Here is a 15,213-nt window from a genome sequence, read left to right on the forward strand (position 1 = left end):
TAGGCTGTGTCACTTTGTAATAAGAAAACATTTAAAAAGTATCAATGTCTATGATATATATGTGAAAAAGGAACTTGAAACTAGTATGTATGGTATGATTCTCGTTTTTATTAAAAAAAGTTATATATGCAAAGAAAAGAGTCTAGAATATGGTGATTATTATCTTACTTTGGATTAGGTGTGTGAGCTTTCACTTTTTACTTTTAATACTTCTGGAATGTTTCAATCATTACTATAAGCACTTATGTAAAATATACAAAGCTGGACAAAATAACAGAAGCAAAGAGCCTAAGACAAATTTGTTAGTGAAAACATAAAAAATGTAAGATAGCTCATTCGGAAATAAAATCCTCGTAAATTGTCATAAATTTGTTTGCATAATGAAAACCTTAAAAACAAAAATAATCACAACAGTGTATCAAAACAGCTGAGGTACAATAGATCTTACTTAGATATAGTAATAGTCCACAGTGCTAGCAAGAATAAACAAAAGCAAAAAACTTATTTTTGCCAAGCTATAGCAAGAGACTCTTCTTTGATAATGTACTAAAACGTTAGTAGTCTCTGAGATAATTTATAACGTGGAAAGCTGGCAACAGTCCTCTCCCCAACTCTTCTTCTCCCACCCCCTCCAACCACAAAATAAATAAATAAAAGTTCAAAACCTCACACAACCCCTTGTCTAAACCTGGGAAAAGTATGCAAGGATAATTATACCCATATATACTGAAATCTATAATAAGCCACAAAACTGACGGGAACTGGTGAAAAAAGCATGAAAGGCAATAAACAAAGAAAAGAAAAATCAAATCAAATATAGGAGGAAAAAATTTTAAATTAGTTCTTCATTTTTTATTGCATTAATGTGGATGAAAATGTTGCTGTGATGTGGTATGATAGGCAGAGCACTAATCTCGAAGAAAACTGGGTTGGGTGCTGGCTCTGAGATTCACCGGCTGTGTGTTCCTGAGCATGTTTCCTATTCAAATTAAGGAAAATATCTTCTACTTCATGGATTGTCTTCTACATAGATTTTTATTGGCCTTTGAAATAAAATTAGAAGGGAAGATCTCAAATTTCTCAGGGATGAGTTACTCTTTTATCATATTAGTTTACTTAATTATTTTCTAGTTTGCATAATCAGTTGACAGTACATAAAATTGAAATTTTGGGTAAAAATGTTCATAAAGAGCATATAATTTCTGACTAAAGGACATGCAACGGAATGTGCACATTTTGCTTACTTAATTTTTCAATGTAAGCAAAGCAAATATGAATCAGGGAATAAGAAATATATAGTTTAACCTAAAATAGTCATCGTAATTATTGGCTTTATAGGATGAAAACAGCCAACCCTCATAACCATCAGAAGTATTGTGTGCAGTCTGGTTTCCACAATGCAAAACAGGCAAAGTAGAATTAGAGAAGATTTAGTCAAAAAGTAACTAAAACAATCCATGCCCTAAGAGATGAATGAAAAAGATTATTACCCTTACAGTAGATAAAGACTAAGAGTCTTCAAGACTCAAAAGTCTTCAAGAACTCCAATTATATGTATAAGATGAAGCACAATTTACTTCATCAAATTCTAGAAGGTCTGAGTGTTTGGAAGTTGAGCTTTTAGACGGTAACAAGTTTACAGACGTATTTATAATCCCAGAATCAAAAAATTGTGAAGAATGAAATGAGTCATTCAGCCAATGTTCTACCTAATGCAAGGAGTGCTATGCATGGATCCATTAAAGATATCACATAGAGAAGAAACAAGGCACTCATTCTTTTGGAAATAGCAACTCCATTTGTACACAATTAAAATTGACAGGAAATTGTTTTGTTTCTGTTTTTTAATATTGAGCCAACGTGGGCCTCAGAAAACTTTTACCCACTAATCCTAAGACAAAGCTTGCCTGTGTAGTTTCTCAGCATGAGTACATTTTCTTGCCATAGGAGAGACAACTTTTTGCATATTTGACAAGCTCATCATTTCCCCCTTTCAAGGAAACATGTCTAAATTCTTTTCCACAATTTCTCACATTGTATGATTCCAAGATCATTTACCATCTCATTCCCCCTCCTATAGAGAAATTCTGGTTTGTCAATGTTCTATCCTATTAAAAATGATATTACAGCAAGTTTCCCACTTCAAGATGACCAAATAAGATCTTTGCCCCAGTGGTATATTAAAGATGGTTGCAAATTCTTGTTACTCTTCTCATTGAGAGGTAGAGCCAAATTCCTCTCTGAATCTGGACTGGCGTTAGTGACCTACTTGGCCAACACAATGTGGCAAAATGACTGGGATTTCTGAGGTTATGTTGAGAAACTTTGCAGCTTCCACCTTCTTCTTGCAGAAGAACCAAGGTTCTTCTGGAACACTTGTTCTTAGAACTCAGCTGCCTTGATCTGAAGAAGCCCAAGAAGCCCCATGAAGAGTAACTTGAGGTTTGAAACCAACAGTCCAGTTGAACTTCAAACCAACAACCAGAATCAACTTGTCAGTCAAATAAGCAAATCACCTTGGAAGTAGAACTGCAATTTACAGTCAAGCCATTTTGCCCAAATTGCCTCTTTGCGAGCAATTAAGTGACTGCTCTTGTTTTAAACCACTAAATATTGGTGTGGTTTTTTATTTGGCACTAGATAACTGCAAGACCTTCTATCTTAATAACCCCAAAATATAGAATATAGAAACATGAACTCTGTCTTTGATGACACTAACATTAATAAATGAAGACGGGGGCTGGCCCAGTGGTGCAGCAGTTTAGTGTTCACGTTTTGCTTTGGCCGCCTGGGGTTCGCCAGTTTGGGTCCCGGGTGTGGACATGGCACCATTTGGCAAGCCATGCTGTGGCAGGCGTCCCACATATAAAGTAGAGGAAGATGGGCATGGATGTGAGCTCAGGGCCAGTCTTCCTCAGCAAAAAGAGGAGCATTGGCAGCAGATGTTAGCTCAGGGCTAATCTTTCTCAGAAAAATAAATAAATAAATAAATAAATGAAGACGGGGCAGATGGAAGAAAAGATTATACCTGAAAGCCTGCAGTGGAGGATATGGAAGAGAAGCAAAGTGATTTGCACTACAGAACTCCGAAAAGGATCTTCGGCAGAAGTGCAGAAGAGGTTTGGGTAGGGGTGAAAACAAGGAGACTTTATAAGAAGTAGACTTCCAGGTCCCACTCCTACTTAGCAAGGCCAGACGACTTCCTTCCCTAGCCCCACAGAAAACATCAAGTATCGCCTCTAAGCGAAGTGAGCCAAAGGTTCTGGGCTCAGGACATGTTTGTGCAGGTATCCACAGACTGCACATGAAGCAGGTTAAGTGAAAGCCTACAGGGCAAATGGAGATCTCTAACCTCTCTTCCATAGCCTAGCTTTAGAATGTCAGCAGCAAGGTTTGTATTCCCCAGGCAAGAAATTGGAGGATCCATCACTAGAGAAACTGAACTATTCCAAAAGGAAAGATCCACAGGAACTGATATAGGGAGGTTCCCCAAAATAACGCAGCCTGCTACTCTTACACCTTGCCTCCACACACATAGCTTCCATCCAACTTTTACGTGGCTTATTCTTAATGTAAACAGAAAAACAAGGCTTTCAGGAAAGCTTCAAACAGGAAGCAAAACAGACAAAGGAAAAAACACAATGCCTGGAGCAACAGAAAACTTGAAGGAACTAAATAGTTTCAAAAAAATACGATAAACCATTTCTTGGAAATATAATGCAAACTGCTTTTTGAAAATAAATATATGACAGTGGAAAAATATTTAAATATTAGAGTTACAATGACAAACGAGGAAATTGCATACAATGTAAAATGAGACAGATATTAGGAGGAAAATGATAAAAAAATTAAAATGATGGGTGTTGGAGGCCCAATATCAAAATAAAGAGAATTCTGGAAAACAAGAATAGAGAGCAAAGAGGGTAAATTGACTAGAAAAAATACAAGAATGCTTCTCAAAACAAATGGACTTTGGATTGACAAGTTTCCTGAGTGTCTAGCAGAATGAATTTTAAAAAGACCCATACTTCAGGTAATGAATCTAAAAGCTTCTAGAGAAAAAAACAAAACAAGCAAAAAAAAGACTGTCTATAGAGAGGGGTGAGCAAGGCATTAGCTCTATCAATACCAACACTAGAAGCTTGAAGATGGTTAAGCAATGCCTTTTAAATTCTAAGTTAAATAAAATGATTTCAACCTAAAATTCTACATTCCATTAATTGTGGGAATGAAGAACACAGCAGTTTCAGAATTTTCCACCTACTCATCCTTTCTCAGGAAGCTGCTACAGGCTGTGTTTCACCAAAATGAGCGAGTAAATGAAGAAAGAGGAAGACAAGGGATCCAAACCAAGACAGAAGCAACTACGCAGAGGGCCAAGAGAACACAAGTCCAGATTAGAGTGGGAACACAGGGGCCCCAGAGTAATGACTCCAAGAAAAAAAATGAATTGATACTATTTTATAGGTGTTACCAATCGGAAAGTGATATTGACAAGTGTCTTGCAGAGTTGGTAGAAGGGAGAGAAGAGTTTACAGAACCGTACAAATAAAAAAATGCTAATTCCAAAACCAAAAAATCTGTAAAAACAGGAAAATAATCACAGTACATTAGTTGGCTTAACAGAGAACAATACTCATACCTGTTTGGCATCCAACGCATAGAACAAAAATTTAAAGCTTCAAGATATCTTAGACTTATTCTACTTCAACTTGCTGATTTTATACAGAGGAAAAAGAGTTTTTGAGATGTTAAATGACATACGTTAATTAGTGCCACACATGACAGAGGTTTCAATTGTCACAGGTGGGGATCCTCGCCATCTACATCTATAAATGGACGTGGTTTCACTAACTGAATATATACCAATGATGCTGGAATTCTGAGTTCTGGTTCTAGCTCTACTTCTAAGCATGCAAAATTAGGGAGGTAACAACTTCTAGATCTGCAGTTTTCTATAAAATTAGAAGAATCATACCTTTCCATACTACCCCAGAGTTAACATAAGGGTCAAATTAGATACTAGATTTTAGAAAGCAATAAAAATAATTTAAAAGTTGTTTATATCAGTAATAATTATTAGCATTAATATAAGCATTATAATGTGAGGAAGGAAGAGAGGTAGAATATTTGGTTGATAGATAAGGCAAAACAGATACAAGGATATCTTGCCTCTTTCCATGCAAAGCAGATGTTCATGGCTGTTTGATTCATTTGTTTTCTATTTGGCTATTCTATGTTCATATTTGAAAGTTTTGTTTTCAGTTAAAAACTATAACTTATCTTTAGTTGATTTCCATTTAATAATGCTTTTTTAAAAAGCCCACTGTCATTAAACTATGGTTTTTTCCCCCTCCAGGGTAATGGTTTTTTGAGTCTCAGATTGCACTGAGAAGAAAACTATGAACTCATTCCTCAAAAAAATGAGTGTGCACACGCACTTTAAAGATAATTTTTCAGTTTCATAGGTTAATGAACAAATCTGAGTAGGGAGACGTGTTTTATATATAATCTTTCAAAAATCTCTCTTTTATATCCTTTTTATTTATGTCTATGTTGATTTCTACTGTCATCCCTAAGATGGAGACTCAAACAGCTACTAATGCTCTGAGGAATTCTCCCGCGAAGAAAAAAAAAAACCTATTTTTTAACATTAAGATACAGGTTGCTATATGGTTTATGCTCAGCTGTAAAAGGCCTCAGCCTGGCCCCCACCCCCATAATAAGGATAAGTTTATCTTCATTGTCCTTTCCTAATCAGAAGTTTCCAAACAATTTCCTCTAAACATGGTAAACTATTTTGATGTTATTTTGAAAAAATTACTTCAGAAGTTCTACTATTTTTGGACTCCCAGCCTGGTCCACCTATTTGTCTCCTTTATTTATTCAGTGGTCTGTTGGTAATATTTATAAACATATAATGGGAAAATCTTTCAGCTCCTTAACCTCATTGGCAATATGAATTTACTCTGGTATTCTGGCAAGGTGTTTTAGCTTAGCCTGAGTTGTCTTGTCTACTCTCTATTTCTCTATTCTAAGATCAAGATTATAATCACTTTTACTTTTCAGCTCTTCCAAATATTCTATCCGAAATCACATATCATTTTGTTTTTACATTGGCAGTTCTCTTCTTCAGAGTAACTATTTACAATTTCACCTTAATCATGCTCTCTTTACAGATAAAGTATTCAATTTTTTTCCCCACTGTTCTTACTTGTGCATTCTCTGCATGTTCCAGCATCTCTTCAAATTCCTGATACTCTTCATCATCTGGTTCAGCACCTGAGAGGCGAGCTGCCCTGGCCATGAAATATGGAGGCAGCTCTCCGATTGCTGTACCAATACCCTAGGTGAAAAACCAAAATACTCACATGAGATTCTGTTCTCAACAGAGCAACACTAAATAGATCAAATCTATATTTTTCTATATCACCTAAAGCATGTTAAGATGTTTATACTAGGGAGGAAAGCATATACTACATAATAAGGAGGATGTGAGTTTGAATTCTGGCCATAATATTGGCCTATGCAGTGCCAGGCAATACAATATATATAAAATTCCTAGACAATCCCTGGTGCATTGCTGACACTAAATTAATATTAGTTCTCTAGCATCTCTACTCATACTCTGCTGTTTTCATTAGTTTTTTTCCTTTTCAAACATTCAAATGATTTGATAATGAATATTCACTAGTATAGCTGTTAGATAAATATTTTCTAGGAAATCTTCTGGGATTTAGGACATTACTTTAATTCCAATGTAACTTTTTTGTGCATAGTTAAAACTTTGACAAATTGTGGTCAGGAAGCCCCTTGAATACTCAACATTGGGATGGATAAATCTTCACGACACGAAAAATGTTTATTTCCTCAGGACATTGAGTCACTCATGGTTCAGTCATTTTGTGGACTCTTGTTTATGCAGAGAATTTTTTTCAATCAACTAGGACATAAAGATGAAAACAAAGGCAAAAGAATCAGGAACTTGGCTTGGGCTTAAATGGCTTAAATACAGGAGAGGTAATAATGCAAGAGGCACACAGTCTCTAGGAAAATTCTCAACTTTGAGCCATCCTTCTCTGCCCTGAGTCATAGTGAACAAAAAAGCTTTGCTAGTTCTCAGAAGCAACTTTAGGCCTTTCTGTTTGCTCTGTCCTATAGCTCTGTCTGCAAACACCTTGAAAAGAATCCCAAAGAACATTATCAAATTCAAACATTTTGTGACCACAGTGTTATATTCCAATGTGTGGAGTCAATGATCTTCAAGTGAAACTGCATTATCCACATGCAAAACAAGAGTTCTGAAAAAGAACATACTTAACTGCCAAAAAAATAAGGCTATATTTAAAGAAGAGAGAGAAGGGAGTGGGGAGAGACATATACATAGAAGGATATAAGAATAAAAAATCAGATTTTGCTAAACAGGAAAAGTTAATGTTAGTCAACTTTGGAGGATGTTAAACAAGCAACTTATTATTTTAAAAACTAGTAAATAAAGAGAAAGAATCAATTATTTATCCTGTCTTACCTATATGAAAGATATCTCAGGGTAACCAAACTGGAGATAAGGAGAAGTTTCTCTTTATAAAAGTATTCCAGTCAACAACTAAAGAAAAAAATGACGTAATTGGAATACCCCCATTTTATAATCCTTAATAAAATAATGGACTTATATAATAATGGTGCTAATATTACAAAAAGAAAGACGTTATTGTACCCTGTGATAGAAATATAAAAGACCATGAAGTGTATTCTTGTAAAAAAATTTTTTTTCAAGCCTCTCAACTGAACTATCAACTCACAGGAAACACAGGGAACAGAGAAACTTATTTAAACGACACCAACTGGAATACAGTCAGTAAAACCCAGACTGTGGGAAACCATACTTGACAAACAATCCAGTTTCATCAACAAATAAATTTGAAAAGAAAAACAAAGAAATAAACATAATCAGAAAAATTTAAACACTAACTGGGTAATTGATTTGAAAAGACAATTCCTAATTTCTCTTAGGTGTGCTAACTTTTTTAAGTCCTAAGGTTAATACATTTACAGATGAAATGTGATATGTTTTCTGGGATATGCTTCAAGATAATTGAAAGCAGAGTAAGGAGGGGTATAGATAAAACAATATTAGCCAGGAGTTAATATTAGCTGAAGTTGGGTGATAATATATCAAATTAATTATATAATTCGCTGTACTTTAAGAAAAATTCTCTGTAACAAAAACGTAGGAAGAAAAGTTAATTGCAACGTTTTATTCTAATCATGAACTTCTCTTAAAACCTAAGTCAAATGTTCAATAGTTCTGAAAGCAATCATATGATTCAAACTCATGACAAGTTTCCTTAAAGCTAAAAAGGAAGTAATAATGGACTGAAATGAAATCAACAGCTACATACTGTCTTATACTTAGTTGACCATATTTATTGCCATATTTTAATTTAACTCTGCTCATGTTTTCCCATATTAGCAAGGAATGAGAATGGTGATCATGAATCAGTATTCTATTTTTTATGCAAATAAATAAAAAAGAAATATAGTCATCCAGGCAGGTCCCCCAAAACACATTACATTCTAGACACAGAAGTTTATTTAGTCAGTTATCTCAAATTAGATACTGAGGTCCCATAATTTCATGATTCTTACAAAATTTTATAATTCTTGCAAAATCAAAACAAAAAAACAAAACAAAACTGTGGAACACTAAAAACTGTTAGCATAGGTTTAATTGAGGAGTAGAAATGAATGGCTTCCTAACTGCAAAAGACAAGTGGCATTTAGTCAAGCAATAATTCAGAAAGCTCTTCTAAAAACCATTTACTATATATCAATTTATTAGCCTGAAGTCCCTGCGTCTTGTATTGGAAAAGAGTTCAATATGCACTAAATAATGCAAAACCACGAGAGAAACACAGTATCTTCCTGGAGTGTCAATTTTATTAAAAGATTTTTGGGAGGAGAAAAATCCTGAATTTTCGTTCTTTTAAAAGTTTTGTCAAGTGGATTCACAAGCAAATCAGCAGCATCTTGCTTTTCTATGTTGGGAATCTTTAAGTTAAATGGTAAAAATCTGGAGAGCAAAAATTTTTACATATGCTGACTACTCTGAAATTATGGTGGCGTGATATTATCAGTGCATTAATAATCCTTGAAAACAAAATCATTTTTGGGCCGGCCCCGTGGTGTAGTGGTTAAGTTTAGTGCACTCCACTTGGTGGCCCGAGTTTGTGGATTCAGATCCCTAGCTCAGACTAACACCACTCATCAGTCATTCTGTGGCGGCAACCCACATATAAAGTGGAGGACGACTGGCACACACGTTAGCTCAGGGCTAATCTTCCTCAAGCAAAAGATAAAAAAAAGAGGATTGGCAACAGATCTTAGCTCAGGGTTAATCTTCCTCAGAAAAATAGAAAGAAATCTTTGGGGCTGGCCCCATGGCCTAGTGGTTAAGTTTGGTGCGCTCTGCTTTGGCAGCCCGGGTTTGAGAGTTCAGATGCACAGTGCAGACCCACACCATTCATCAGCCATGCTGTGGCAGTGATCCACATACAAACTAGAGGAAGACTGGCAACAGATGTTAGCTCTGGGTAAATCTTCCTCAGAAAAAAAAAAATCATTTTTCAATTAAATATTCCAACTATAAACATGAATCAGAGGTTAAAAGCAGAAGTTTGGAGGGTAAGCTTGAAACCATTAAGAAATTCAGGGCTCTTACAAGCAATGTTTAAAAAATAACTATACCAATTCTAGTAAACTTATCAGATGTGTGTTGCAAATGAAAAAGAGAAAATTTGCTTCCAGTTTCCCTTGAGGTCAGTTTTAAAATGGTCTTAGAAAGGAACGAAGTTCTGATACATGCTACAACACGGATGAAACTTGAAAACATTGTGCTAAGTGAAATAAGCCAGACAAAGTAAGACAGATAGGCAAATTCATAGAGGCAGAAAGTACAACAGAGGTTACTGGGGGCTAGGGAGAGGAGGCAATGAGGAGCTATCATTTAATGGGTACAGAGTTTCTGTTTGGGATGACAAAAAAGTTCTGGAAGTAGATATTCGCAATGGTTACACAACATTGTGAATGTACTCAATGCCAGTAAACCGTGCAATTAAAAATGGTCAAAATAGTAAACTATGTGTCATGTATATTTTACCACAATAAGAAAACCCCCCAAAAACAAAACCAAGAACTAAACAAATAAATTGCCTTAAAAGGTAATGTTCCCTATCTGAAAGTTGTCACACATGTTCTTCTCTCCCCGGCCCTGCTGCCATTCCGCCTCCCCACTTCACTCTTTATTACTTTAGATCGCAACTGAAACAGTGCTTCTCCACGGAAATCTCCCCTGAATCAGAGACTAGGGAAAATGTTTGTGTTATCCAGTAGGTTTCTCCTTCATAGCACTTACCACAGTTTGTTTAAATATTTATATATATAATTTTTCCATGATACTTATATTTACACTTTTCCATGATAATTATATCTACATTTTTCCATGGTAATTATTTCCCTCACTAGAGAGTAAAGTTCCATGATGGAAGAGCCTGTTAAGTTTTGTTCACTCTGAATCTCCAGTGCTTGGATGCTTAATAACTGTTATTGGAATTTATGAATGAAAAGAAAATTTGTGAAGACCTGCACTGGTGATATAGCCACATTGTGAAAGATCAAAAAAGATGCAAATTGAAAAAAGGTAACCTACTGATCAATAGTATCAAATGATTCATGCTCCAGAGACCAATATGAACAAGTTGAAACTGAGGTTGACTCTGGTCTTTATATTACAATTGCAAGTAGCACATATTTCAATGATTTTACTGATTCAATATATTTAGAATGATAGTAAAGTCTGTAAAGGTATTTTACTTCACAAAGTACAAATTAGATAAAAATTTTAAATAAATATCAGTTTTTAATCAAGCAAGACATTCCCCTGAAAAAGACATATGAATGTGAACACAAATGGGATCAAATTATTAAAAGAGTAAACTCTAAGAATCAAGGTCAACACACTCTAAATAAAGGTTTCTCAACTTCAGTAGTATTGACTTTTTGAGTGTGTCCCATTTAACCATTTTTAAATATAAAATTCAGTGGCATTAACAGCATTCACAATGTTGTACAACTATCATTACTATTTCCAATATTCTTCATCATCCAAAGAGAAACTCTGTAACTCTTAAGTATTAACTTCTCATTCCCCACACCACTGATAACTTCTAATTTACTTTTTGTCTTATTAATTTGACTCTTCTACAAAGTGCACATAAGTGGAATCATACAATATCTGTCTATGTCTGGTTTATTTCACTAAACAATGTTTTCAAGGTTCATCCATATTGCAGCATGTATCAGAACTTCATTCCTTTTTATGGCCAAATAATATTCCATTATATGTATATATTACATTTTGTTTATCCATTTATCTGTTGAGGGACACTTGGGTTGTTTCCACCTTTCTGATAATGTGAATAACGCTGCCAAACAGTGAAGTACAAGAATCTGTAACTTGGGTCCCAGTTTTCAGTTCTTCTGGGTACTTATGTAGGAGTGGAATTAAAGGAGTGTCATATGGTAATTCTATAGTTTAAGTTTTTGAGAAGCCACCAAACTCCCTTCCACAGCACCTGAGTCACTTTACATTCCCACCAGCAATCTATAAGGGTTCCAATTTTTCCACATCCTCACCAACACTTGTTATTTTCCTTTTTTTTTTTTAAAAAAATAACAGCTATCCTAATGTGTATGAAGTTTTTCCTTGTGGTTTGGATTTGCATTTCCCCAATATGTGAGGGGCTGGCCCGGTGGCACAGCGGTTAAGTTTGCACATTCCGCTTCTTGGTGGCCCAAGGTTCGCCGGTTCAGATCCCGGGTGCAGACATGGCACTGCTTGGAAAAGCCATGCTGTGGTAGGCGTCCCACATATAAAGTAGAGGAAGATGGGCATGGATGTTAGCTCAGGGTCAGTTTTCCTCAGCAAAAAGAGGAGGATTGGCAGTAGTTAGCTCAGGGTTAATCTTCCTCAAAAAAGTAAAAAAGAATCTTTCTGTGTGCTTATGGGTCATTTGTATATCTTCTCTGGAGAAACGTGTTGAAGTTCTTTGTCTATTTTTTAATTAGGTTGTTTGTCTTTTTGTTGTTGAGTTGTAGTTCTTTAAATATTCTGGATATTAGACCCTTATCAGATATACAATTTATAGACATTTTCTCCCATTTTGTGGGTTGTCTTTTCACTCTCTTGATAATGTCCTTTGATGTATAAGAGCTTTTAATTTTTAGCAAAGTTCAATTTATCTATTTTTTTCTTTTGTTGCATATGTTTTTGGTGTCATATTTAAGAAACCACTGGCAAATCCAACATCATGTAGATTGGTCTCTACAATTTCTTCTAAGAGTTTCTAAGAGTTTTATAGTTTTAGCTTTTAAGTTTAGGTCTTTCATGCATTTTGAGTTAACTTTTACACATGGTTTAAGGTGACGGTCCAACTTCATTCTTTTGCATATAGATACTCAGTTTTCCCACTACCCTTTGTTGAAAGGATTGTCCTTGTAAATGTTGAGAACAAGAGGAACCAATTTAAATATAACTGGATATGTGCTATATGTTTTACATGACAAAGGACAGTTTCAAAGAAGGAAATATAAAGAGCAAACATATTCAGCCAATTAATCAGTATTTACTGACATTTTTTTCTTTTCTTTTTCCCTGAGGAAGATTCACCCTGAGGTAACATCTGTGCCAATCTTCCTCTATTTTTTAGTAGGTGGGCTGTCGGCACAGCATGGCCACTAACAAAGCGGTGTAGATCCATGGTATAGGAATCGAACCTGGGCCGCCAAAGTGGAGCATGCTGAACTTAACCACTAGGCCATCAGGGCTGGCCCCCTAACACTCTTGTACCACGTGCAAAGCCTAATGCTGATTGCTGTGAGGGTAATAAATTTAAGGTACAATCTGTACTTTTTTAGGAGCTTAAAATTTATTTGGGGAAGTAAGCCAAGTTAACTAATTTAAGGCATGCATGGAGCCAGGCCAAATGAGCGTTTCAGACAATATGCACTATGAGAGTTTGGAGGAGGCAGTTATCACTGCCAGCTGGGATGGAAGTTTTCTTTGTTGCCACTAGTGTTAATCCAGCCACGTAAATCATTTTCGAAAGAACAAAACAAAAACAGAAAACCAAAGTCTATATACACAGTCCCTTTCTAGCATGTTCCAAGTATTTTCTGTTATTTTAATAAAAATTTTTCATCAAAAGACTAACGTGGTCAAATTTATAAAACATATGCAACTAGTACAATGAATTTGTTTCCAGTGTTTATAAAAGAGTAACAGGAAACATGACAATTTTTCCTGTCTTTCATATTCAACAAATTCAATGTATGGCATTTCCCTTATAATTCTTTTAAAACACAACATAATTGCTAACACTTAAATGTGTTCCAAAATGCTGCCTCTTCTGTGGGCAGGGTATTCATGTTCATTATAGTTAAAATTTTTCAGTGATCTGTTTCACATTTCTTATTTTATACAAAATGGTTAGGGGAAAAAAGTTACAGGGGTCATATAACTTAATGAATTCAAATAATGAATTAAAAAATAATTCAAATGGTAATAGGAAGTCTTTAGCAAATGAAGTATTCCTCAGTGATAGATACCTGAATGAATTTAGGCATATAGAGAAAAAAAAGAATGCTTTGTGTGGATTAAAAGACATCTGCCATTGAACATATAGTCCAAAAACTTCCCAAAATACACTTAAGCAAACCATAAAAAGAGTAATTGGTACAACTGAAAGTAAGATCACTATATACAACCATATAGTCTGATACCTCTACTACAGTAAAGTTTGGTTTATTAAGAAATGTCTGACCCAACTTCAGTATTATATCAACTCCGAAAATGAAATGAGTCCTTTAAGAATAAACACAGAGTTTTAAAATCTAGGAGTGAAACGCGTAACATTTACCAATCTGGGAGTGATATATAAGCACTTCCTATGTGTTTATCAAGTATATAAACATTTATAAAATTTTACAAAGTAGTATAGCTGCATCACCTGTACTCCTTTTCCCAGCTGTTGTTTACTTGGCATCAATTGCTTCCTGGAACCTATGGCTTCATATCTTCCTTCTGAATGTCATTCACGAACAGAAGAAGCTCTACAAGTTTTCTGCTACTTGGAAGTAGGTAGCTGGTGACTTTCTGAATTAATTATCTACTAATTTGGTGTATGTTTGGACTCAATTTCAATGAGGTACAACGAAGTATCAAGATAGTAAGGTTAATTTCAGGAATAGGAAATGGACATCTTACCCACATGCAGGCCTCAATCCTAACTTTTGAGATGATGCTCCACAAAGAAATGGTTCCTTCAACGCCCTCTTCATCTGGACAAATAATCTGATCAGGATAGGGTGGTTCAGGGAAATTAACTGAATTGCATTCATAAGCAGCTAACGTAACTGAAGCAATATGTGGACCCTATAAAACAAGTATGAGAAACCTCTGATGAGAAACATTAATGAAAAAGGAATTATCAACACATGTTATTTTAACAATCTCTTAATCACTATATATTAACAGAAAAATCTTAGCTTTTAAAGAACACAAATCTATCTAACTAAATATTTCAAGATACAATTGGTAATCTGAAAAAATAATCTTCCCAGAATCTCTTCCTGGCTTGCTATTAAAAAAAATTTAGACTTATTGAGGTATAATTTACATATAGTAAGAGTCACTTTTTTTAGGACTATTGTTCAATGAGTTTTGACAAATATATTCAGCCATATAACCACAACCAATCAAGATACAGAACATTTCCATCAGTGTAAAAAGTTCCCTTTGGAACCCTCATACACTGCTGGTGGGAATGCAAACTGGTGCAGCCACTACGGAAAACGGTATGGAGATTCCTCAAAAAACTAAAAGTAGAAATACCATATGACTCAGCTACCCCCCTACTGGGTGTCTACCCAAACAACTTGAAATCAACAATCCAAAGTGATATATGTACCCCTATGTTCATTGCAGCACTATTCATAACAGCCAAGACATGGAAGCAATCCAAGTGCACGTCTACAGATGACTGGATAAAGAAGATGTGGTATATATATATACAATGGAATACTACTCAGCCATAAAAAAGACACAATCATCCCATTTGCAACAACACGGATGGGCCTGGAGGGTATTATTTTAAG

At 35.2% G+C, this 15,213-nt stretch overlaps 1 protein-coding gene across 2 annotated transcripts in view; it reads right to left on the minus strand.

The window, feature by feature from the left end:
- Positions 1-15,213, minus strand: part of VMP1 (vacuole membrane protein 1) — a 124,307-nt gene that overhangs the window by 55,429 nt on the left and 53,665 nt on the right. For both annotated transcript variants that reach the window (XM_014856968.3, XM_070482873.1), the window contains 2 exons: positions 14,324-14,491; positions 6,215-6,346 (listed from right to left, as the gene is read on the minus strand). In XM_014856968.3, the coding sequence (XP_014712454.1) occupies positions 6,215-6,346; positions 14,324-14,491 (300 nt within the window). The remainder of the gene's footprint in view (positions 1-6,214; positions 6,347-14,323; positions 14,492-15,213) is intronic.

This window comes from Equus asinus, chromosome 13, assembly GCF_041296235.1.
Source record: "Equus asinus isolate D_3611 breed Donkey chromosome 13, EquAss-T2T_v2, whole genome shotgun sequence".
Taxonomy (NCBI): domain Eukaryota; kingdom Metazoa; phylum Chordata; class Mammalia; order Perissodactyla; family Equidae; genus Equus; species Equus asinus.